The sequence below is a fragment of the Somniosus microcephalus genome, chromosome 8 (genome assembly GCF_052327205.1).
Source record: "Somniosus microcephalus isolate GS21.2 chromosome 8, FLI_Smic_1.0, whole genome shotgun sequence".
In the NCBI taxonomy this organism is placed as follows: domain Eukaryota; kingdom Metazoa; phylum Chordata; class Chondrichthyes; order Squaliformes; family Somniosidae; genus Somniosus; species Somniosus microcephalus.
The window spans coordinates 141,065,403-141,088,286 of record NC_140994.1 but is presented as its reverse complement, the minus strand read 5'-3'; the positions used below and the strand labels follow the sequence as shown (position 1 = coordinate 141,088,286).

General features: G+C 45.5%; 1 protein-coding gene across 6 annotated transcripts in view; it reads left to right on the top strand.

Annotated features, from left to right (window-relative positions):
• Positions 1–22,884, top strand: part of fam53c (family with sequence similarity 53 member C) — a 94,376-nt gene that overhangs the window by 2,438 nt on the left and 69,054 nt on the right. For 3 of the 6 annotated variants that reach the window (XM_085995178.1, XM_085995181.1, XM_085995180.1), the window contains one exon: positions 2,346–2,601. In XM_085995178.1, coding sequence (XP_085851304.1) covers positions 2,524–2,601 — 78 coding nt within the window. In that variant the 5' untranslated portion in view covers positions 2,346–2,523. Of the gene's footprint in view, positions 1–2,345; positions 2,602–22,884 lie in introns of those variants that run through there. The other 3 variants (XM_085995182.1, XM_085995184.1, XM_085995183.1) reach the window with 3 other exon arrangements.

The following is a 22,884-nucleotide window of genomic DNA, read 5'->3' as shown; positions in this document are numbered from 1 at the left end:
CAGCGCAAAACCTGACACTTATGAGCAATCTGTCTCCGGCCACTGGAAAGTTGGTATAGCAAATGGAACAATTTCACACTTAATGCAACAAGGGAAGGCCCTCTTGGGACTGGGGAAGACGGTTGGGCAGAGTGCCAGGCATTTTGGTCTGTACCTAACCATGTTGTACCTGCTATGGAAAGCTAAGTGCTGACGCAGGATGCCACAAATGGAGGAAATGTTCCATTCTCCAGCACGAGTATCCTTTTGTCTGAGTGTAAAAAAAATACATTTAAAAAGTAGGCTTTAAAAAAAAAAAATTAAAAAAATGGCTTCGGTAAATTGTGGGAACTTGGTTAAATTGTGACTGAAATTGGATACTGATCAGTCTCCTGCACCCTGCCTGCATGAGCTTTTGCTTCAGAGCAATGTCGAGAAGTTGATTCCCAAATAGGCATTTGCAATTGAACCATCTGTTCCTTGTCAAAAACATTCTGGCATTTGTGTAAGAATAGAGAGAATGCTGTTATTGAAGTATATGTAACTTGATTCTAACAAATTCAGAACACGATCCAAGTAAACAAATAAAATGTAAATACCACCTATTTGAATAAAACTGGCTGAAAATTTAACTTGCAGTTATTCAACTGTCATTTTAAAGATTTGAAAGAGCTGTCTCGCCAGTAATGATCATTTAGGATTTATATCAAGTTTGTTCCCTGAATTCTATTTTGTGTTTGTAAAACATGGATCCAATATTTGTGGAAGAACAATTGCGGCTTTCAGGCCAACCTGTGTAGCAGCCTCCGACTACTGAAGTTGGCGCTTAAGCTGGAGCCTCTTTGTCAAGAACGCAAAAGGCTGCTGTAGCTGCACGTCAACACTCGATTAAACTTAAACTGGACACTCCATGTAGCTTCACATATTGCTTTCCAAGTCCAATGGAACTCTGTTTCTTGGATGCAGAAACACAGATTCAGTGTAATGAGGGAGGGAAAATCCAGGGGAACTCAACCAGCTGGCAACACTTTTTGTTTATGGAATGTGGGTGACCCTGGTGTTTGTTGCCTATCCCTGTACAACTGAACGGATTACTGGGTCACGTCAGAGGGCAGTAAGAGACAGCCACATAATGTGGACTAGTCGTGTGCAGGCCAGGTTAGGCTCCCTTCCCTGAAGGACATTAGTGAACCAGTTAAATTTTTACAGTAATTTGGCACCTCTTCTGGTTTGTATATTTTTCTCTCGCCACACACACACACACACACACACACACACACACACACACACACACACACACACACACACACTACCAGATTTCACAACTTGCCATTGTGGGATTTCTAGTGCAGTACCATAACTACTACACTATTTTACTCACCGTACTCCATTGGTGTGCTTTGTTGAGGTTAGGCAGCCAGCCTTAAATCGGCTTCTAGGCTGCTTTAAAGTGCTGAACTCCATTTAAAGTAATGGAACTGCTCCAGGATTCGTTTAGCCCCTTCCTGGTGTCAGTGGTGGCTCAGCGGTAGCACTCTCACCCGAGTCAGAAGGTCAGGGGTTCCAATCCTGCAGAGACTTGATCATATAATCTATTTAGTGTTGGGAGGTGCTGGGGCATTAAATCAAAACCCCTTTTGCCTTTTCACAGGATATAAAATATCCCATGACACTATTTGAAGAACAGCGCAGTTCTCTTGGTGCTTTGGCCAGTATTGATCTCTCGACCAACACCACATAAAAGGATTATCTGATCACTTATCATTGCTGTTTGTGTCACCACATCACCTGACTTGGTGTCTAATAACTCTGTACAATTTCTTCAAGTCTTTCTATGCTCCTGGCACCAGAATGCATGTCATGAGACCTTGTGTAGATTGGCTGCCACATTTCCCTGCGTTACAGCAGTGATTACTTTTTTGGAGACCTGATGTGCAAGGCGCTGTTTAAATGGAAGTTCTTTATCATGTAACTGACACCTTGGAGTGGCTCGGACCCCAGTGGCAGGTCTCTGTGAAGGCACAACATTAACAATTCTATAAAGAGTATATGTTATATATTTGAGCTATCAAAGTACTTTTGTACCCCCACCCCTGATCTATTTTTGAGGGGAAAGTACTCTCCTAAATTCCCTTCCCCTTAACTAACTACCACTTGTTGAACCAGGGTTGCTGGAGTATACGTCAAGATTATGGGGAGAACCATCTGACTTGGTGTCTGTTAATTCTGTACATCTTTCTATGCTCCAGAAGACTTGAAGGGACCTTTGAACTCATTATATTTGTCTGTGGCAGCTCCCTGTATGTTGATTTAATTGTATTTTAGAAATTGATGTGAATATTTACCCCACCCCCTCCTTTACACAGGGCAATTAAAAGAATGGATTAAGAAAGTACCACTGTGTCTTGCATCATAAATCTAAGATGACTACCTCCCAATGAACCCACTGGAACAAGGAACATGGCAGAGTGAAGGGACGGGCGTTGCAGAAGGAAGAGCACGGTTGCTTTTTCACAGCACGCAAAGAAAGGCAGGAAGGTTACCATGGTAACTGTCATCACGGAGCAGCTACAGAAACAGAGTTTGGATGACCTGGCTTGTAAGGCCTTTAATATTAACCTGGTAAGAGAACCATGCACAACAGCTCTAGCCTTGTATTTTGCTATGCGCGCGGTACAGTGTGGTGTGTCTTGTGTGCAAGTGTTTTTTCCACTACCGCTGCTTTATCCTGCGGTCAGACCCACCCTGCTTTGAGAATCGTGCACGTCTCCATAGGTAAAGGCCGAGTATAAACTCGGCACCTTCACAGTAGAATAGCAGTTACCCAGGCCACTGAGCACAACCAATTGGTGCTGTCCGGTGCGCTGCTTGCTTGTCCAACTTAAAATAGAAAGCACTTATCTTTTTGGATTTCTTTTTTTGAAGTGGTCAGAATTGAATCTATGGACTGACTTGTAGTTGTCTATGATGGAGAGAAGTGACATCACTCTTTCCAAAATGACACACCTGGGTGTCCCTGCACTGTTCAGCAGTCAAGCGAATGACTAAGTAATCTGTTCACGTTTGGTAACTCCTATTGTCGATGGTGAGGCACGTGGGTGAGTTGTATTTCCCGGAAGGTTTCTGATGCTGGTATGTCAGGTTGGAGAGGAGAGAGATGGATTTATCTGCCTTTTCACATTTTTACTTTCTAATCACCTCTCAACCTTGCCATTTTATCCTGTTGTGTTGTCGTCGAGTATTCGCACACTTTGTATACATTGAGCGTGGTTTTCCACATGCATGCATTCTTGTGTGTGATAATGAGCCATCTTCCTTCAAATAATCTTTACTTCTAAAGTAGTGAAGTTGGAAGGCTTGAAGCATTTTAATATAAAGCAGTTATTTTGACAACTTGCTCTCTTCATTAAAGCTGGCATGCAGTCGACCGTGTACGGCAGTGGTTTTGAAATTTCCTCTGGGATTTTTTTTGCATGGCCCACTGCAAATATTGATGCCCAAAAATACTGAAACGCTCCTGGGGACCCCGTCCTAACTTCCGTAAGGCAATGTCGACTATCCAAAAGAAGAGTGCCATTGTTGCAGAAAGCATGTTCAAATTCGTATACAGAAACATAAATTGTGCTAGGAAGTCAATAATTAAAGAAATACAGCAATCTGATTGGTCCCCTAGGATCCCTTCACAGCCCCTCTTTAAAACTAGCCTCGTTAAATCTTTCTTTCCTTCCTTCCTTCCCTCCATTAATGAGCTTTTCAGTGATGGCATCTGTTTAGCTTCTCACTGAGGCTGAAATTCTCGTCTGCAGTGTTTGACCTGTTGGTGAAGCACTTTCGCTGAGGGACAGACTTGGCCTGGCCTGGACTGCAAAGCCCAGTCTGTAGTGGTGATTTTTTTATCCATGTGGTAAAGTGTGTGTTAGTTTAAACACCAAAGTTCTACATGGGGTTTTTACTGTTTTTTTGGAGATGAAACTTGTGCTCGAAGGTGAGATGCTGGGAGTGAAACATTTTTACACAGCTTGCATTCAGCACTTTGTGGATCTAATGTGGGTTAGCTGAAGGTAATGCTTCCTTTGAACTGTTCCAGTGTGATTTTTTTTTTTCAATTCACTGTTGCACAGTATTCAATTATGGGCAGTTACGTATATGGTGTGGGTCCACACCATCTCTGAACTGGATTGACACCACCCTAGAGTTATTTATTTGTGACCAGCACCACTGCTTTACTCTGAATAAACAAGTCAAATTTTCTTTTTTATTAGATGGTATTGAGTCAGTTTTACTGGTGGTTTGGGGATTGCATGTAGTGATTCCATCCATTTTTGAAAAACTAGTGGCCTTTGTTGTGTCTGTCAGTAGTAAGACACAGACTGCAGGAGAATGGTACAACAGGTGTTTACTCAACGTGGCTCACTCTGGAACTGACTCTACAGATTACTACTCAGTGCTATATACAGGTGTGGTCACTGCCAGTACTACAGTATACATGAGCTGTAAAAAGTAGTTCCCCCCTTAAAGGTATATACATTACAATTCCTCCCCTTTTAGATTAACAGTACCATAACACACATTTAACAATTAAATATCAAACTAATTGCAATTAACACTTTTAACATACAACGTTAGCTGAAAATAGTCCATTTATATATTCAGTCTTTGGGGAGGCTTCCTGATCCTTTCTGGATAGTGCCTTTCCCGAGTGTCTCGCTCTTGGTGCGGAGGTGATTCTGGCACCCTGTCGTCGGTTGGGTCATCAGCTTCCGATGCTACTGTTTCTGGGGTAGATGCGACCTGTACGTCTGGTTCCTCACCAGGTACGTATGGGCGAGGCATGGGGTTGACTTGTTCCTGTGACTCTAGGATCTGGTCAGCATGGCGTCTCACGATGTTCTCCCCAATGTCCACTGTGTACATTAGTGGGCCCTGCCGTGTGCATATCGTTCCTGGCTGCCATTTTTCTGTTCGGTAGTCGTGGGCCAAGACTGGTTGCCCTACATTGAAGCTCCTTGTTGGCTTCTCATGGATGTGCTGGAATTGCTTACTCTCAACATCTCTTCGTACGTTTGGTCTGAGCAAATCCAGGCGCGATCTTAACCTTCGGTTAAAGAACATCATGGCCGGGGCCTGGTTGGTGACTGCATGTGTCACATTCCGGTAGGTGAACAGGAAATTGTCCACCTTCTGCTGCAGCGGAATGTTGTCATTGTACATAGCCTTTATTGCCGCCTTAAAGGTTTGTACGAACCTCTCAGCCAATCCATTTGTGGCTGGATGATACAGGGCGGATGTGTAATGCCTTACCCCATTCTTGCATAAACCTCCGGAACTCTTTGGACACAAACTGTGGTCCGTTATCGGAGCAAATCTGTTCTGGCAAGCCGTTCCTGGCAAAAATGGTCCGTAGGACTGCAATAGTTTTCTCCGTGGTGGTGGAGGACATTTTGATGACCTCAGGCCATTTCGAGTGCGCATCCACGGCTATTAAGAACATTGAGTCCATGAATGGACCAGCAAAATCAATATGTACCCGTTGCCATGGAGATGAGGGCCACTCCCATGGGTGTAGAGGGGCATGTGGTGGTGCATTTTGGACTTTCTGGCATCCTGAGCAACTCTTGGTCAGGTCCTCGATTTGTTTATCGATTCCCGGCCACCACACATAAGCCCTGGCAAGGCTTTTCATTTTTACCCCTCCCAGATGACCCTCATGAAGCTCATTGAGCACTCTATCCCTTAACTTGGGTGGAATTACCACTCGGGATCCACACATCAAGGTCCCCCGGCACACTGACAGCTGTTCTCCTCTTGTCGAGAATGCTGGCAACAGTGAGTTGCCATGTGCTGGCCATCCCTTCACCGTCAAATCATATGCCCGAGACAGTGTCGGGTCATTTCGGGTCTCCTTTTCTATACGAGCGTTAGTTACCGGTAGGTATTCAACTATAGTCGAATGAAATATTTCGACAGGATCCACTGCTGGTGCTTCCTCCGCAGTAGGCAGTGGCAGGCGTGATAGCCCATCAGCATTTCCATGCTGTTTCGTGCCCTTTATATTCAATCTCATAGTGGTGCGCCCCTAGAAAGAGTGACCATCTTTGTAGTCGTTGCACAGTCATCACCGGAACGCCCTTCTTCGGATTAAAAATGGAGACGAGGCTGGTGGTCAGTCAGCAAGGTGAATTTCTGCCCGTGCAGATAGTGATTGAACTTTTTCACTCCCCGCACTAGGCTGAGGGCCTCCCTGTCAATCTGGGCGTAGTTACGCTCGGCTGAGGTTAGTGATCGTGACGCAAAGGCTATTGGCCTCTCTGAGCCGTCCGAGAATTTGTGCGACAGCACCGCTCCAATGCCGTAGGGTGACGCATCACACGCCAACCGAATTGGTAGTGCTGGGTTGAAATGGGCCAATACCTCTTTTGATGTGATTAGTGTTTTGCTCTTCTGGAAAGCTCGTTTACATTCGTCACTCCACTTCCATGGCACGCCAGTTTGCAGTAGGGTGTTCAGTGGGTGTAGTATTGTAGACAAATTTGGCAAGAACTTATGGTAGTAGTTTACCAGCCCGAGGAACGACCTCAGTTGTGACACATTTTCCGGTGCTGGAGCCTTGACTACTGCCTCAATATTTTCTGGGGACTTACGTAACCCCTCTTTATCGATAACGTGGCCACAATACGAGATGTGTTTTTTTAAAAACTCGCATTTGGGGCGGTTAGCTCGGAGCCTATACGCCTGCAATCTAGTGAGCACCTGCTCCAGGTTGGCAAGGTGATCACTGTCATTTTCGCCCGTGACCAGGATGTCGTCCAAATAACACTGGGTCCCTGGGGTCCCTTGCAGGACTTGTTCCATTGCCCTCTGCCAAATAGCCAGAGCTGATGCTACCCCGAATACCAGCCGGTTGTATTGGTAGAGACCTTTATGGGTGTTGATTGTGAGGTATTTTTTTGATGCTTCTTCTACCTCCATTTGCAGATACGCCTGGGCCAGATCAATCTTAGTGAAGCGTTTCCCTCCAGATAGCGAGGCGAAAATATCTTCAATCCGCGGAAGTGGATATTGCACGGTGTGAAGGACTGGGTTCACTGTTACCTTAAAGTCCCCACAGATGTGAACCTTCCTTGGTTCCCCAGGCGTGCTGCTCAACGACTTTTTCATCACAGGGATGATGGGTGTAGCCCACTCGCTCCAGTCTACCTTGGACAGTACTCCTGAACATTCCAAACTCTCCAGCTCTGCTTCGACAGCTGGGCGGATCGCATAAGGTACTGGTCTGGCCTTAAAAAAAAAAAAAAAAAAAAAAAAAAAAAAATTAAAAAATATGGGGCTTGCGTTTTCTTCGATTTTTTTAAAAATTGTTGCTGTCATGCCTTTTAGTGTTCTGAGTCCTTGCTGGAACCTTGCACGTCGGTTAGGATCTTTGACAGTCGCCCAGGTGTGACGTCGTCACCCTTTTTGGCAGCCACAGTCAGTGCTTGTATGGAATGCCAATCCAGCTGTATTTTCCGGATCCATTCACGTCCCAGTAATGGTGGTCCTCCATCTTGCAATACATATAGGTCTAGTTTTGGTGTTTCCTTACCGTTCTATGCAACGGTCACCCTTATTTTTCCTTTGGGGTAGACTTTTTGCCCCGTGTACGTCTTCAAAATAATTTTTGTGTCTCAAGGGTATGTGTGAGAATAGCCGCTCGTAGTCCCGTCGGTTTATGACTGTTAGGGCTGATCCTGTGTCCAATTCCATTTTTACCTGGACTCCTGCTATCTTGAGTGACCCAAATGGTTCGGTGATCCTCCGTTTTGATCACATTATGTAGTTTCAGACAACTCAGCTCCCTGTTTTCAGAGTCGGTATCACTCTTGTTCGTCTGAACTATTCTCCGTCACCTTATGTACCACCTTGTACTTTTCTTTTGGAGATTTATTATTGCTGGTTTTCTTTCCCGACCTGCAGACTCGTGCTATGTGTCCTACTTTTCCACACTGTCTGCACACTTTGTCTTTGAACCAGCAATCATTGTGGTCGTGTGTTGTTCTGCCGCAGCGATAGCACTTCTCTGTTCTGTATGACATTTCGTTTGTGCCATATTCTTGCGGTCTCTGTTGTATCTCTGCAGCGCCCCGTGCTGCTGCTTCATATGATACCGCAATGCTGAAAGCCTTGTCCAGCGTAAGGTCCTTTTCAGATAAAAGCCGTTTCTGGGTTCCTTCACTTTGAAGCCCACACACAAACTTGTCCCTTAAGGTATCTGCCAGTCCCGTTCCAAATTGGCAGTGTTTCGATTAGTTTGCGCAGTTCTGTTAAATATTTAGCATTGCTTTCATCCTTATGCTGGTTCCGTTTGTGAAACTTGAATCCTTCTGCTATCAGCAGCGGTGTGGGGTTTAAATGTTCCTGTAGTATCGTCACTATCTCCAAAACACACTTCCACTGGCTTCGCTGGGGTTACTAGATTTCGTAATAAGCCATACGTCTTTGCACCCATTAAATTTAACAATACCGGCGCTTTTTTGTCATCTGACACCTCATTTGCCTTGCAGTACACCTATTCGTTCGACATATGTAGTCCAATCTTCGACTTCATTGTCAAATGCGGTGATACTGCCACTCTTCGGCATTTTGTGTGTGGTTTAAAATGGCGTCTCCCGCGCTTTCCTTCCTCCCCCGCTGCTGCCAACGCCGCTCTCGGCGGTCCTCGTGGCAATGGTAGCGCCTCGCGGGTTTCTGCGCGTCTCTCTCCCTCTCCTTGACGCTGCTCGGCCCCTGAACACCGGCTGCACCCTGTGCGCTCTGCCCTCTCTCTCCTGTCGACGCTGCTCGGCCCTTTGCTGTGCTGCTCGGTCGGGCTCTAGCCCGCCGCTGTGCGGGAAGGGTCTGCGCACTACCTGTTGCCAACCCGTTTCGCTGGACCACCGCGACTGGAAAGCCAAGCCTGGTTCTCAACAGCCTCCCCCGCAATTCTCGAATCTCTGCTGGATGACTGGGCAGTTGCCCGTGGTCGACGCCCGTGTCTCTGGCCTTGACCTCCAATCTACTGGTCTCCAGGAACGAATCCCTGGGAGGTGATGCAGAGTTGCAGGTAGGATCGAATTTGCCTCGTCGCCAATGTTGTGTCTGTCAGTAGTAAGACACAGACTGCAGGAGAACGGTACAACAGGTGTTTACTCAATGCGGCTCACTCTGGAACTGACTCTACAGATTACTACTCAGTGCTATATACAGGTGTGGTCCCTGCCGGTACTACAGTATACATGAGTTGTAAAAAGTAGTTCCCCCCCCCTTAAAGGTATATACATTACAGCCTTGCCTATGGTGTGCAAAGGGCCAAGGATCCCCTATAATAGCCATTAGTTTATGGTGACTGACGTGCTTCCTTTATTACATGATTCTTCGATATTTTGATAATGACACTCTGCAATTGCCCATTTTTCTATCTAAACATGGAAAATCAGACTTGTAATATTTAGCAGAGGAAATGTTTATCCTCTCTGTGGCCTGCATTTGAGCCTGGGTTAGGCAATGCCTAGTTACCTTCTCCTGTAATAGGATTTCTGTGAAAGATCAGTGAAGTGTTGAAGCTGTAGTGCTGTTATTATTTGATCTTGTATTGATTGGATCGGCCAATTGCACGATTGCCGAAAATCGGGCGTTGCGAAAAGTAATCACTGTCCTTCTACCATCCTTGTAGCTGGAGCAGGAGTGTGCATGGTAGCAAGTATCCTGGCTCCTTTTCCTTCATCCTGACTGGTGGAGGAGAAAACTGGTGCCAACAGCTTAGACCCTTTACTAACCCTTTGACTGCAGAACCTTTGAGGGCAACATTATTGCCCTGCCCTCTAGGCTTGAGGAGGGTAAATCGAGGACCGAGTTGCTCACCACCATGCAGTCTCCTTCTGTTGCTCTCTCTTCACTTGCTGTGAAATAAAGTAGCATAAGGATTTGTACCCAACCTCATCTTACCAGGCGTTTCCTTGGTCTGCCTTTGAAAAGATCATGGTATATGCAAAAGACAGTTCCGATCACAAGAGGGTACTGTTGTTACACCCCTGGGTGATGCGATCATACAAGTAGAAATTGGTCAGTGAGGGGGCACTCTGGCATGGGATCCATGTACAGGTGCAATGGACATCAATAAACCAGAGAAAATATCAATAACCGAAGCGAATTTGTAACTGTAGGACATGTGTATCGATTACTGTCTATAGGTCCTGGCATGGGCACGACTAGGTGATCAATTGTCCACAGTAAAGGTTGCTTTATTTGGCGCTCTTTGTGGTGTTCAGAATTAAATGCTTTTGATGTGTTTCCACCAGTAAATAAACCTGCATTGATAAATGGCAAACTGACCAATTGGCATTCAATTATGTTGGTCTTTGAAACATCAGAATCAGTGGATGTTAATCACATTGAAGGCTTTAATATATTTTTTAAATGAGGACACAATGAGATTGTAAGTTAACGTTCATTCCCTATTCAGTATGCAATTAAGATCTGTATAAGAATTGTGATGCCCTGTGAGAGACTACAGTTTGCTTTTATTGCTAATATGATTGTATCTTTTTCTGTTACCACATTAAAAAAAAAATACAACAAACAATCTAATTGTTTGACTGTAACCCAGTAATTGCACCAAAGCTGAATTCCAAAATGTGGGTTAAACTCAATTGGAATCCTAAAAGCACAAACATTGTCTTCTAACCAAGCAAAATTATAAAATAAAGATTCTGCCCCGGCCCCTCCAGTGTCACACGGTGTTCATCCCCTTGGTGGGAATTTTTTTTTTTTTTTTACCTCGCTCGGCCTGCCTATTTGAGCGCAGTCTTTTTTGACCTGCTGTGACTTCCTCCCTCTGCCCCCACACTGTCTTAACTCGTCCTCCAAAGTTTTCAGATTCCAAACATCATCTTTATGATTTTTTCCCCCTTTTTATCTAACCTGACTTGAGGTGAGTGAACCCATTTTCTACCACAGTACATTTCATGATCAATATTCTGTGGCACCTCCTTGACCTGCCTATATTGAATCTTCATGGCTCTGGTGCCACTAATTGGAGCAGGAGTCACTGAACTAACTTGTCCTCATGGATGTTTGTTTCAGCAGCAGTCTCATTTGGGGTTCCAATGCCAATGGTGTTTGTGACCAACTGAAATTAGGGTTGGTAGGTAGCGCTACCAATCCTATCGAGGACTGGCACACCAGGTGAGCACAACAATATACTCTAGCATTGCTGGTAGTCCCTGGGATCAGTCATTCAGTAAAGCTCGCCCACCGTCACTATTTAGGTATAGTATCCCATGTGTTCTATAAATGTAACACATGTCAGTCAACATGTTGTAACCAAAGAACAATGACCATGAAGATAATTTATTTTGCTGACCTGTGAGTTCTTCATTTTGCTTTCTCTACCTGCAGTAGGAGTGTAGCCTAGCTTGATGGTTTCCCCAGAACCGATATTCTGAGCATGCACGTTTACATCATGACTTCACAAGTGGTCAGTACCACATGTCCTCTTCTATTTCTGTATCATATAAAGCCCAAGGACCTGTGCCACTAAGCTACTACTTTTACTCCATTAAATGCTTTTCTTTGGAACTTTCCAAAATTATGGGATGAAGTCTCCAGCCTCTATACTGCATTGAATCCAATTAAGATATTTGAGTTGATCACAACTACTCTGTTAATGTATCTGGCCTGTCCAGGTTTCCCAGGTATCAATACGTTCAACACCAGCCAAACCAAGAAGCACCATATTAGGCTCTCCTTTTTAGGGCAAATATAAATGATGTAAATCTGTGCCTCTTTCAGCTTGTATAGTTAAACCAGTGATCAACTCTACACTTCCCATAGTCATATAATGAGCAAATAAGCCAGGCAAAATAAGAGCATTAGTATATGAGCGCTCAGGCACTATTTGGAATTTAATACTCTGCACAGAGGCTGTAGTCGTGAGGTGTGCTGTAGGCACTGGCCCATGCGATATCTTGCTTGTATCAAAAGTAAACTTGAGTGCTGCTACAATTGGGTCAGTTTGTCTGTGCCAACATCTACCAAAGAGTCAATTCACAATCATTCCTCTTGATCATTGTACAAAATGCTTTTTCCCCCCCCAAACAGTACTGCTATTTGCTAAATTTACCTTGGATTTAGAGAGCATATTCATGTGGCATGCCTGCAATTTATTTTCCATATTCAGAGCAAGATAGATGAATACAGTGAGTTCAGGAAATCCATCCATGAGCAGTCAGCCAGTGGTGAATACACACTGGTGCTCATTGGTGTTGAGGAAATGCTGGCTTCCCACAGTGCTGTGACCTCTGGCTGAGACAGTACGGACATCGATTGACTGAGAGCCCTTGGTGCCTCGAGCTCATCAATATCAATTCTATGTAAAGTAAGGGCAGATTACACCTGACCTCTCCACAGAGCTATCTGTCGGTCTCGGGCCGTGACCTTTTCAGCTTAAGGGTCCTTGGACAGTTCTGCTGAAACCAACCTAGTTCTCTGTTAGTTACCAGACTATACTCCATTGGGGCCAGTCAAAGTGTAAATACTCCCATGAGGGACATTTGGAGGTGTCCAAACCGTTACATAAAATAAACACCTTGAAATGAGCCTGGATTTATATACACAGTCCCCCATCTCTACTTGTCTCATTTTCATTGGAAGCTCCTCCCTCTGAGATATCCACAAGCTCTTGCTGTGGGGAGAAATATTTGAGGAAAAGCTGCTCCCTGCCCTAGGCTATATGTTGGGTAACCACACAGGACAACATTGCACGACCAATTGAACTCTAGTATCACCATTGCCTTGGCAGAATCAGTAAGTGCCATGATCCTGCTGATACCTGGGCCAACTATAACCCCACTAGCAAGAGAGACACTAAGATGTGCTTTAGAATGTTCCCATTTTCTTGCAGTGGTTGGAAATGGGATTGCCCTGGTGTGGTGGGGGAAGGTGGAAAATCTTAATTGCCAGAGGATGCATTGTTTGACTGAAAGCCGCCTTCTGGATCTTACATAGACTACAGCAGATGTTTTTTAACCAAGATTCTTTATGGTTGAATCCTTATGGGACATGGTCATTGACATATGCAAATTATTAGCTCCAAAATGTACAGGTCCATAATGGAACATGCATTTTAAAATTGACTCTGAATTGGCATGGAAAGTCCACCCACAGAAAATAAACCCAAGGTCTTCCAAGTAAGAGTCTAAGCTAATGGACAGATTGAATCTACTAACTTATCAATAAGGATGTCATGAAGTTGAGATGCGATGCCACTGGCTTTTGTTCACCTAAAGGGCTCCACAGCTCCAGGCAGTTGCTAAAATGGATGAAGATATTTTTTGTTATTGGCTCTGATCAAAGCTCAAATGCAGGCTACTGTGCTACAGCAGGGAGCAGCAATCCAGATCATGAACTCGACAGTGAGATTTCAGGCTTTTGGTGTATTTCTCCCTGCACTGGCTCCTGTGGAGTTAAGAGCAGCAAGTCTAGGAAGTATAGGAAGTCTATTTTCAAGGGACAAGTAAAAGAACTGCTGGAATATCTTGAGAAAAGCCAGCAGACCAGCATGCTGTAATGGGGATGGCAATTGAAAGCAAAACCCCTCTTAAATCCCCTTTTCCCCAACAGACTATACCAAAGCAAAATACTGCAGTTGCTGAAAATCTGAAATAAATACAGAAAATACTGGAAGCACTCAGCCGGTCAGACAACATCTGTGACGAGAGAAGCAGAGTTAAGGTTTCAGGCGAATGACCGTTCATCAGAACTATACCAAAAGCCTGCTCATCGGCAGCCTTTGAGTTGCTGCCCAGGGTTTCTAGGTATCATGCACTGAAATGTCCCTTTGTGCAGACGTTCACTGAACCCTAAGTTATTGGACTCTCGCACAGAGCAATGTAGGAGGTCTCTGTAGTTATTCATTTCTTATGGTGCAAGGAGCCAGGACAAAGCAGAAGATAACTAATGACTGGTTGAATACATCCTACACTGCTAGTGCCTTGCAGGACAGAAGCCCAGATGGGCAGATTAAGGGTCATTCTTTGAGTTCCATGGCTGCTGCTTTGGCATCCCTCAGTCAGGTTCCATTTGACCGGTTATGCTACATGGGGCAATCCTTGAATATTTATTAAATGTTACAGTCTGGATTTAGGTACCATACCCATGGGTTGATGTTTAGTGGTTTTGGTACTGTCTAGTAACTCAGAGATTGAGTTCAAATCCCACGATGGTAAATCGTGAAATTTAATTCGTATAGCTGGTGATTTGTCGGCTAGCATCAGAAAATGAACTGTGAAAGTTGTGGGATTATTGTAAAAACCCAACTGGTTCATTAACATCCTTTTAAAGGAAGGAAACCTGCCACCCCTCTCTGATCTGGCCTACATATGATTCCAGTTCCCACACTGCATGGTTCACTTTTTTAATTAGGCAACTAGTGATGGTCAATAAATTCTGGATTTTTATTTTATTTGTTTATGGGATCAGAGCGTCGCTGGCAATGCCAGCATTTATTGCCCATCCCTAGTTGCCCTTGAGAAGGTGGTGGTGAGCCGCCGCCTTGAATGGGGAACAAAGAAATGGCAGACCAATTAAATACATACTTTGGTTCTGAATTCACAAAGGAGGACACAAATAACCCCCCAGAGATGTCGGGGAACATAGGGTCTAATGAGAGGGAGGAACTGAATGAAATCAGTATTTGTAGGGAAATGGTGTTAAGGAAATTGACGGGATTGAAGACCGATAAATCCCCAGGGCCTGATAATCTACATCCTAGGGTAATTAAGGAAGTGGCCCTAGAAATAGTAGATGCATTGCTGGTCATCTTCCAGAATCCATAGAGTTTTGGAACAGTTCCCATGGATTGGAGGGTAGCTAGTATTACCCCACTATTCAAAAAAGGTGGTAGAGAGAAAACGGGGAGTTATAGTAAGCCTGACATCGGTAGTGGGGAAAATGCTAGAGTCCATTATAAAAGATGTAATAGCAGAGCACTTGGAAAATAGTGACAGGATCGGACAAAGTCAACATGGATTTACAAAAGGTAAATCATGCTTGACTAATCTACTGGAATTTTTTGAGGATGTAACTGGTAGAATAGATAAGGGAAAACCAGTGGATGTGGTGTATTTGGACTTTCAGAAGGCTTTCGATAAGGTCCCACATAAGAGATTAGCGTGTAAAGTTAAAGCACATGGGATTGGGGGCAAGGTACTGACTTCGATAGAGAACTGGCTGGCAGACAGGAAGCAAAGAGTTGGAATAAACGGGTCTTTTTTCCGAGTGGCAGGCAGTGACTAGTGGGGTACCACAGGGATCGGTGCTGGGACCTCAGCTATTCGCAATATATATAAATGATCTAGACGAGGGAACTAGATGTAATATCTCCAAGTTTGCAGACGACACAAAGCTGGGTGGGCGTGTGTGCTGTGAGGAGGATGCCGAGAAACTCCAGTATGATTTGGACAGGTTGGGTGATATGGCAGATGCAGCATAATGTGGATAAATGCGAGGTTATCCACTTTGGTGGCAAAAACAGGAAGGCAGATTATTATCTGAATGTCAATAGATTGGGCGAAGGGGAAGTGCAACGAGACCTGGGTGTCCTTGTGCACCAGTCGCTGAAGGTAAGCATGCAGGTGCAGCAGGCGGTTAAGAAGGTAAATGGTTTGTTGGCCTTCGTAGCGAGAGGATTCAAGTACAGGAATAAGGATGTCTTGCTGCAGTTGTACAGGGCCTTGGTGAGACCACACCTTGAGTATTGTGTGCAATTTTGGTCGCCTTACCTGAGGATGTTCTTGCCATGGAGGGAGTGCAGTGAAGATTCACCAGACTGATACCTGGGATGGCAGGAATGACGTATGAGGAGAGATTGGGTCGATTGGGCTTATACTCGCTGGAGTTTAGAAGAATGAGAGGAGATCTCATTGAAACTTATAAAATTCTAACATGACTGGACAGACTAGATGCAGGAAGGATGTTCCCGATGGCGGGGGAGTCCAGAACCAAAAAATCAATCAAATCAACTTTTATTGTCATTGTTAGTGCACAAGTGCAGTACAACGAAATGTAGGCTTGCGGCTCCCGAGAGTGTACATTTGTATTAAGACATTTAAACATTCAACATACATTTGGCTTGTAGTATATTAACATAAATATAACCATAATAAAGTGCATTGGCAGATGTGCAGGCTTTAGAGTTTATTTGTGGAGTTCAGTAGGATGACAGCCCTGGGAAAGAAGCTGTTCCTAAATCTGGTCGTACGGGTGCGAATGCGTCTGTAGCGTCTCCCAGATGGTAGGAGGGCGAACAGACTGTGGCTGGGGTGGGTAGGGTCTTTGATGCTGGACCGTGACCTCCGTAGACAGTGTTTCTGGTATATGTGCTCTATGGTCGGTAGCCGGGTGCTGGTAATGCGTTGGGCAGTTTTGACTACCCGCTGCAGGGCTTTCCGGTCATAGTAGCTACAGCTGCCATACCATACTGTGATAGTTTGTCAGGATGCTCTCTATAGTGCAGCGGTAAAAGTTAGAGAGGATCAGGGGTGACAGATTACATCCCTTCAGCCTCCTTAAGAAATATAGGCGCTGCTGGGCCTCCTTCACCAGAGAGGAGGTGTTGAGGGACCAGGAGATGTCTTCCGTGATGTGGACTCCGAGGAAAAAGCTGTCCACCCTTTCCAGCACAGCCCCATTGATGTGGATGGGGGTGTGACTTCCGCCTTTGGACTTCCTGAAGTCCACAATGATTTCTTTTCTTGGTGTTAAGGGCCAGGTTGTTATCGACGCACCACTTCACGAGATGCTGGACCTCCTCCCTGTAGGCTGACTCATCATTGTTGGTGATCTGGCCTACTACCGTGGTGTCATCCGCAAACTTGATGATGGTGTTGGAACCATTAACAGCCACACAGTCGTGGGCGAAGAGGGAGTAGAGGAGGGGGCTCAGCACACATCCTTGTGGGGCCCCCGTGTTCAGGGTCGGGGGGGGGGGGAGGTGTGGTTACCTAATTTGACAGACTGGGGTCTGTTTGTTAGGAAGTCCAGGGTCCAGTTGCAGAGGGAAGTGTTCAGGCCAAGAGTTTGGTGGCCAGCTTGTTGGGGACGATAGTGTTGAATGCTGAGCTGTAGTCTATAAACAGCATTCTGATGTAGGTCTTACCATCTAGGTGATTCAGTGCCGAGTGTAGAGCAGTTGTGATTGCATTCTCCGTTGATCTGTTTGCACGATAGGCAAACTGGTGTTGGTCAAGGGAGGCAGGAACACTGGCTTTGATGTGGGCTAAGACCAGTCTCTCAACACTTCATTATGATGGGTGTGAGTGCGACAGGTCGATAGTCGTTCAGGCACGTCACAGCTGTTTGTTTTGGCACAGGAATAATGGTAGCGGTCTTGAAGCATGTAGGGACTACTGCCTGGGCCAATGACAGATTGAAGATGGTGGTGAAGACATCAGCCAGCTGATCACAGTCTAAAGATAAGGGGTCACAGTCTAAAGATAAGGGGTAAGCCATTTAGGACAGAGATGAGGAGGAATTTCTTCACCCAGAGAGTGGTGAACTTGTGGAATTCGCTACCACAGAAGGCAGTTGAGGCCAATTCATTAAATATATTCAAGAAGGAGTTAGATATATTTCTTAAGGCTAAAGGGATCAAGGGATATGGGGAGAAGGCAGGGACAGGGTACTGAGTTTGGATGATCAGCCATGATCTCATTGAATGGCGGAGCAAGCTGGAGGGGCCGAATGGCCTACTCCTCCTATCTTCTATGTTTCTTGAACCGCTGCAGTCCGTGTGGTGCTGGTACTCCCACAGTGCTGTTAGGTAGGGAGTTCCAGGATTTTGACCCAGTGACGATGAAGGATCGGCAGTATACTTAAGTCCAGATGGTGTGTGACTTGAAGGGGAACTTGGAGATGGTGGTGTTCCCATGCGCTTGCTGCCCTTGTCCTTCTAGGTGGAAGAGGTCGCAGGTTTGGGAGGTGCTGCCGCAGAAGCCTTGGTGAGTTGCTGCAGTGCATCTTGTAGATGGTACACACTGCAGCCACGGTACGCCAGTGGTGGAGGGAGTGAATGTTTAAGGTGGTGGATGGGGTGCCAATCAAGCGGGCTGCTTTGTCCTGGATGGTGTCGGGCTTCTTGAGTGTTGTTGGAGCTGCACTCATCCAGGCAAGTGGAGAGTATTCCATCACACTCCTTACTTGTGCCTTGTAGATGGTTGAAAGGCTTTGGGGATTCAGGAGGTGAGACACTCGCCGCAGAATACCTAGCCTCTGACCTGCTCTTGTTGCCGCAGTATTTATGTGGCTGGTCCAGTTAAGTTTCTGGTTAATGGCGACCCCCCCAGGATGTTGATAGTGGGGGATTCGGTGATGGTAATGCCATTGAATGTCAAGGGGAGGTGGTTACACTCTCGCTTGTTGGAGCTAGTCATTGCCCGGCACTTCTGTGGCGCGAATGTTACCTGCCACTTATCAGCCTAATCCTGAACATCGTCCAGGTCTTGTTGCATGCGGGCACAGACTGCGTCATTATCTGTGGAGTTGTGAATGGTGCTGAACACTGCAGTCATCAGCGAACATCCCCATTTCTGACCTTAGAAGCAGCTGAAGATGGTTGGGCCTAGGACATTGCCCTGAGGATCTCCTGCAGCGATGTCCTGGGGCTTTGATGATTGACCTTCAACCACCACAACCATCTTCCTTTCTGCTAGGTATGACTCCAGCCAGTGGAGCGTTTTCCCCCTGATTCCCATTGCCTTCAGTTTTACTAGGGCACCTTGATGCCAGACTCGGTCAAATGCTGCCTTGATGTCAAGGGCAGTCACTCTCCCCTCACCTCTGGAATTCAGCTCCTTTGTCCATGTTTGGACTAAGGCTGTAATGAGGTCAGGAGCCGAGTGGTCTTGGTGGAACCCAAACTGGGCATCAGTGAGCAGGTTATTGGTGAGTAAGTGCCACTTGATAGCACTGTCGATGACGCCTTCCATCACTTTGCTGCTGATTGAGAGTAGACTGCTGGGGTGGTAATTGGTCGAGTTGGATTTGCCCTGCTTTTCGTTGACTTGACATACCTGGGCAGTTTTCCACATTGTCGGATAGATGCCAGTGTTTTAGCTGTACTGGAACAGCTTGGCTAGAGGTGTGGCTCGTTCTGGAGCACAAGTCTTCAGCATGATAGCTGGGATGTTGTCGGGGCCCATAGCCTTTGCTATATCCAGTGCGCTCAGCTGTTTCTTGATATCACGTGGAGTGAATCGAATTGGCTGAAGACTGGCTTCTGTGATGGTGGGGACCTCTGGAGTAGGCCGATGTGGATCATCCACTCGGCACTTCTGGCTGAAGTTGGTTGCAAACGCTTCAGCCTTGTCTTTTGCACTTGTGTACTGGGCTCCACCATCATTGAGGATGGGGATATTCTTGGAGCCTCCTCCTCCCATTAGTTGTTTAATGGTCCACCACCATTCACGACTGGATGTGGCAGGACGGCAGAGCTTTGATCTGATCCGTTGATTGTGGGATCGCTTAGCCCTGTCTATAGCATGCTGCTTCTGCTTTTTAGCATGCATGTAGTCCTGTGTAGGGTTGCAAAATTCTGGGAATTTTTAAAAGAGGAAACTTTCCATGGGAATTTTCGGGAATTTGGGGAATTTATGGGAATTTTGAGTTTTTTTGCACACTGATGGTTTTTGTCTCTGACCCTTATATTATCTTTGTCGTCAAAATAGACATACTGTTCCATACAAATAAAAACAGGCTTTCAAAACTTTATTTAGGTTATAATTTTGAACTTTATTGAACCCCCACAAAAAAGACCCATCTAAAAAAAAAAAAAAGAGCGTCAGCTTATTTAGCCTGTAATTTGTCCTTATTTTGTCCCTTTGAGTCTTCTACTCATGAGTCTTCTGAGTCTTCTACTCATTGCTCCTCCTGATTCTCTGGCTCTGACGTGTCCATTTCCTCCTCTGTGTCAGTGTCTAGCTGTGTGGTGGACACTTCTGTATCTGGCTCAATAAGTTGTAGGTTCGCCCGGATAGCCACCAGTTTCTCCACTCTCTTGTTAGTCAGTCTGTTGCGCACCTTTTTATGCGTATTCCCAAAAAGTGACCAGTTTCATTCAGAGGCCGCTGATGAAGGTGGGATTTGGAGTATCACCAATGCAATAGGTGACAGGGCCTCGGATGCACAAAGTCCCTTCCACCAGGTATGTGCACTGATATGCTTGCATGATTCCCATATCCCATCCCCATTCCAAAGACCTTGCTTGGTAGAGAACTTTGCCAGACTTCCCAGAACTTTGCCCACATCCAGATTGAGATGGTGTGAGAGGGTAGAAATCACACTGTAAGCGCTGTTGATCTGTTCTCCAGAAAGTATTGGTCTCCCAACATGCTTTGGGTCCAGCATGTATGCTGCAGCATGAATCGGCTTGACGCAAAATTCTTGACGCGTCTGTATGAATTGAACAATTGCCTTCTCCTCTGCTTTGAGCAGCAGGGATGTGGGTAGGGCAATGCTGATTTGTTCTTTTAAATCAGTAAAAAGCCTGAGAACATCTGACAAGACAGCGTCATCTCCTTCAATCTGAGCAATTGCAGATGCTACTGGTGAGAGTAGTTTAAGGCTGCTAACCACTCTCTCCCAAAACACATCATCCAGCAATATTTTCTTGATGGTGGTTTCCATATCCCCAGACTGGGATATTGCCATTTCTTGCAGCGACTCCTTACCCTCCAGAAGGCTGTTGTACATTATGACAACACCACCCCATCTAGTGTTGTTGGGCAGCTTCAGTGTGGTGTTCTTGTTCTTTGTCATTTGCTTGGAGTTGCAGGTTGCTGCAACTACCTGTTTTCCCCTGACATACTTAACAACTTGCTTGGCTCTCTTGTACAGTGCTTCCATGGTTCTCAAACCCATGACGTCCTTGAGGAGCAGGTTAAGCCCATGAGCTGCGCACCCAATAGACGTAATATGAGGGTAGGCCTCCTCCACTTGAGCCCAAGCAGCCTTCATATTCGCAGCATTGTCAGTAACTACTGCAAAGACCTTTTGTGATCCAAGATTGTTGATGACCGCTTTCAGCTCATCAGCAATGTATGTGCCTGCGTGTCTGTTGTCCTTCGTGTCTGTGCTCTTCGTTATCGCTATCGTTTCTTTGAGCTTTCCTTGGACTCTGTTATACTCAGCCTCCAGCAAATAAGTAGACAAAGCATGTCTGGTGGGAGGACAGTATGCAGGGCGAATAACATTGAAAAATCTCTTCCAGTACACATTGGCTGTGAGCATGAGGGGTGAGCCTGTTGCATATACAGCTCGAGCAAGGCACTCATCTGCATTCTTCTGGCTATGGTTATCCATTGTATCAAAGAACCTTCCAAGTGGGCCAGGAGTTGCTGATGATAAGGAGCCTGATGCTGAATGAGAACCATCATCTTCTTGAATGGAAGCAGAGGAACTCTGGGCTGACTGCTGTGAGCTTTGAGTGAAGTTGTTGCATTTGGATAAATGCTGCTGCATCTTTGTGGCATTCTTTACATATGGCTTTCTACAGTGTTTGCACATGTACACAGTCTTTCCATCTTTAATGCCTGGGGTAAAATGCTTCCACACATCCGACGGTAAACGTGGCATTGTTCTATGCAGAGAAATAAAGGGCATTCATCTCTGTGTCGAACTGCGGTCGATCAGCACGATTGCAACAGGGTGAGTACATTTTTGCTGATGCTCCATGTGATGGAAGCATGACCTGTACACACACGACGCTACATCACCAATAGTGTATTATTTTGTATATTTTAAATTGAAGGACAACAGAGTTCAACAAGTAACTGGTTTATTTGGTATAAAGTTTGATTTACTTACTGCATCATCACAACATCAGCAGAAAACAAAATGATTTCCCTCAGGACCCCTAACCTGGATCTTAAAAAAAACTATAGCAGTCTTACAGATGCCTGCAGGCCAATCACAATTCAATATGCAAATATTACAAATAGAGGGAGCTAATCGCTCATCCACTCATCCAACCAATCAGGACACATTTGTTCACAGTCACACACAAAACTTGTAATTATTAAAACAAGCCAAGTAAGAAGATAAACATATATTGATTAAGAAATTCCTTAATAATTAAGATTCCATCTCTGTTAGTAATTTTAAGAGAGGACCTGTGGGGGAAAAAAAGAAAGAAATACAAAAAAAACAATATTATGCTAGCATGTGCTTTTTTGGGCAAAATTCCCAAGCTAAACTTCCCGTGGAAAATTTCCGGAAATTTACCGGAAACTTTCCACCCCTCTGCAACCCTAGTCCTGTGTTGCAGCTTTCCCAGGTTGGCACCTCATTTTTAGGTATGCCTGGTGCTGCTCCTGGCATGCTCTTCTACACTCCTTATTGAACCAGGGTTGTTCCCCTGGCTTGGTGGTAATGGTAGAATGAGGGATATGCCGGGCCATGAAGTTACAGATTGTGGTGGAATACAATTCATGGATGCCCAGTTTTGAGCTGCTAGATGGAGGGTGTTCTCAGTGTGAAGGTGGGACTTCGTCTCCACAATGACCTGTGCGGTGGTCACTGCTGCCAATGCTGTCATGGACAGAGGCATCTGCGACAGGTAGATTGGTGAGGACGAGGTCAAGTAGGTTTTTCCCCTCGTGTTGGTTCACTCACCACCTGTCGCAGGCCCAGACTGGCAGTTACGTCCTTCAGGACCCTGCCAGAAGTGGTGCTACCGAGCCATTCTTGGTGATGGGCATTGAAGTCCCCCACCCACATTCTGTGCCCTTGCTATCTCAGTGCTTCTTCCAAGTGGTGTTCAACATGGAGGAGTACTCATTCATCAATTGGAGGAGGGCGTTAGGTGGTAATCAGCAGGAGGTTTCCTTGACCATGCTT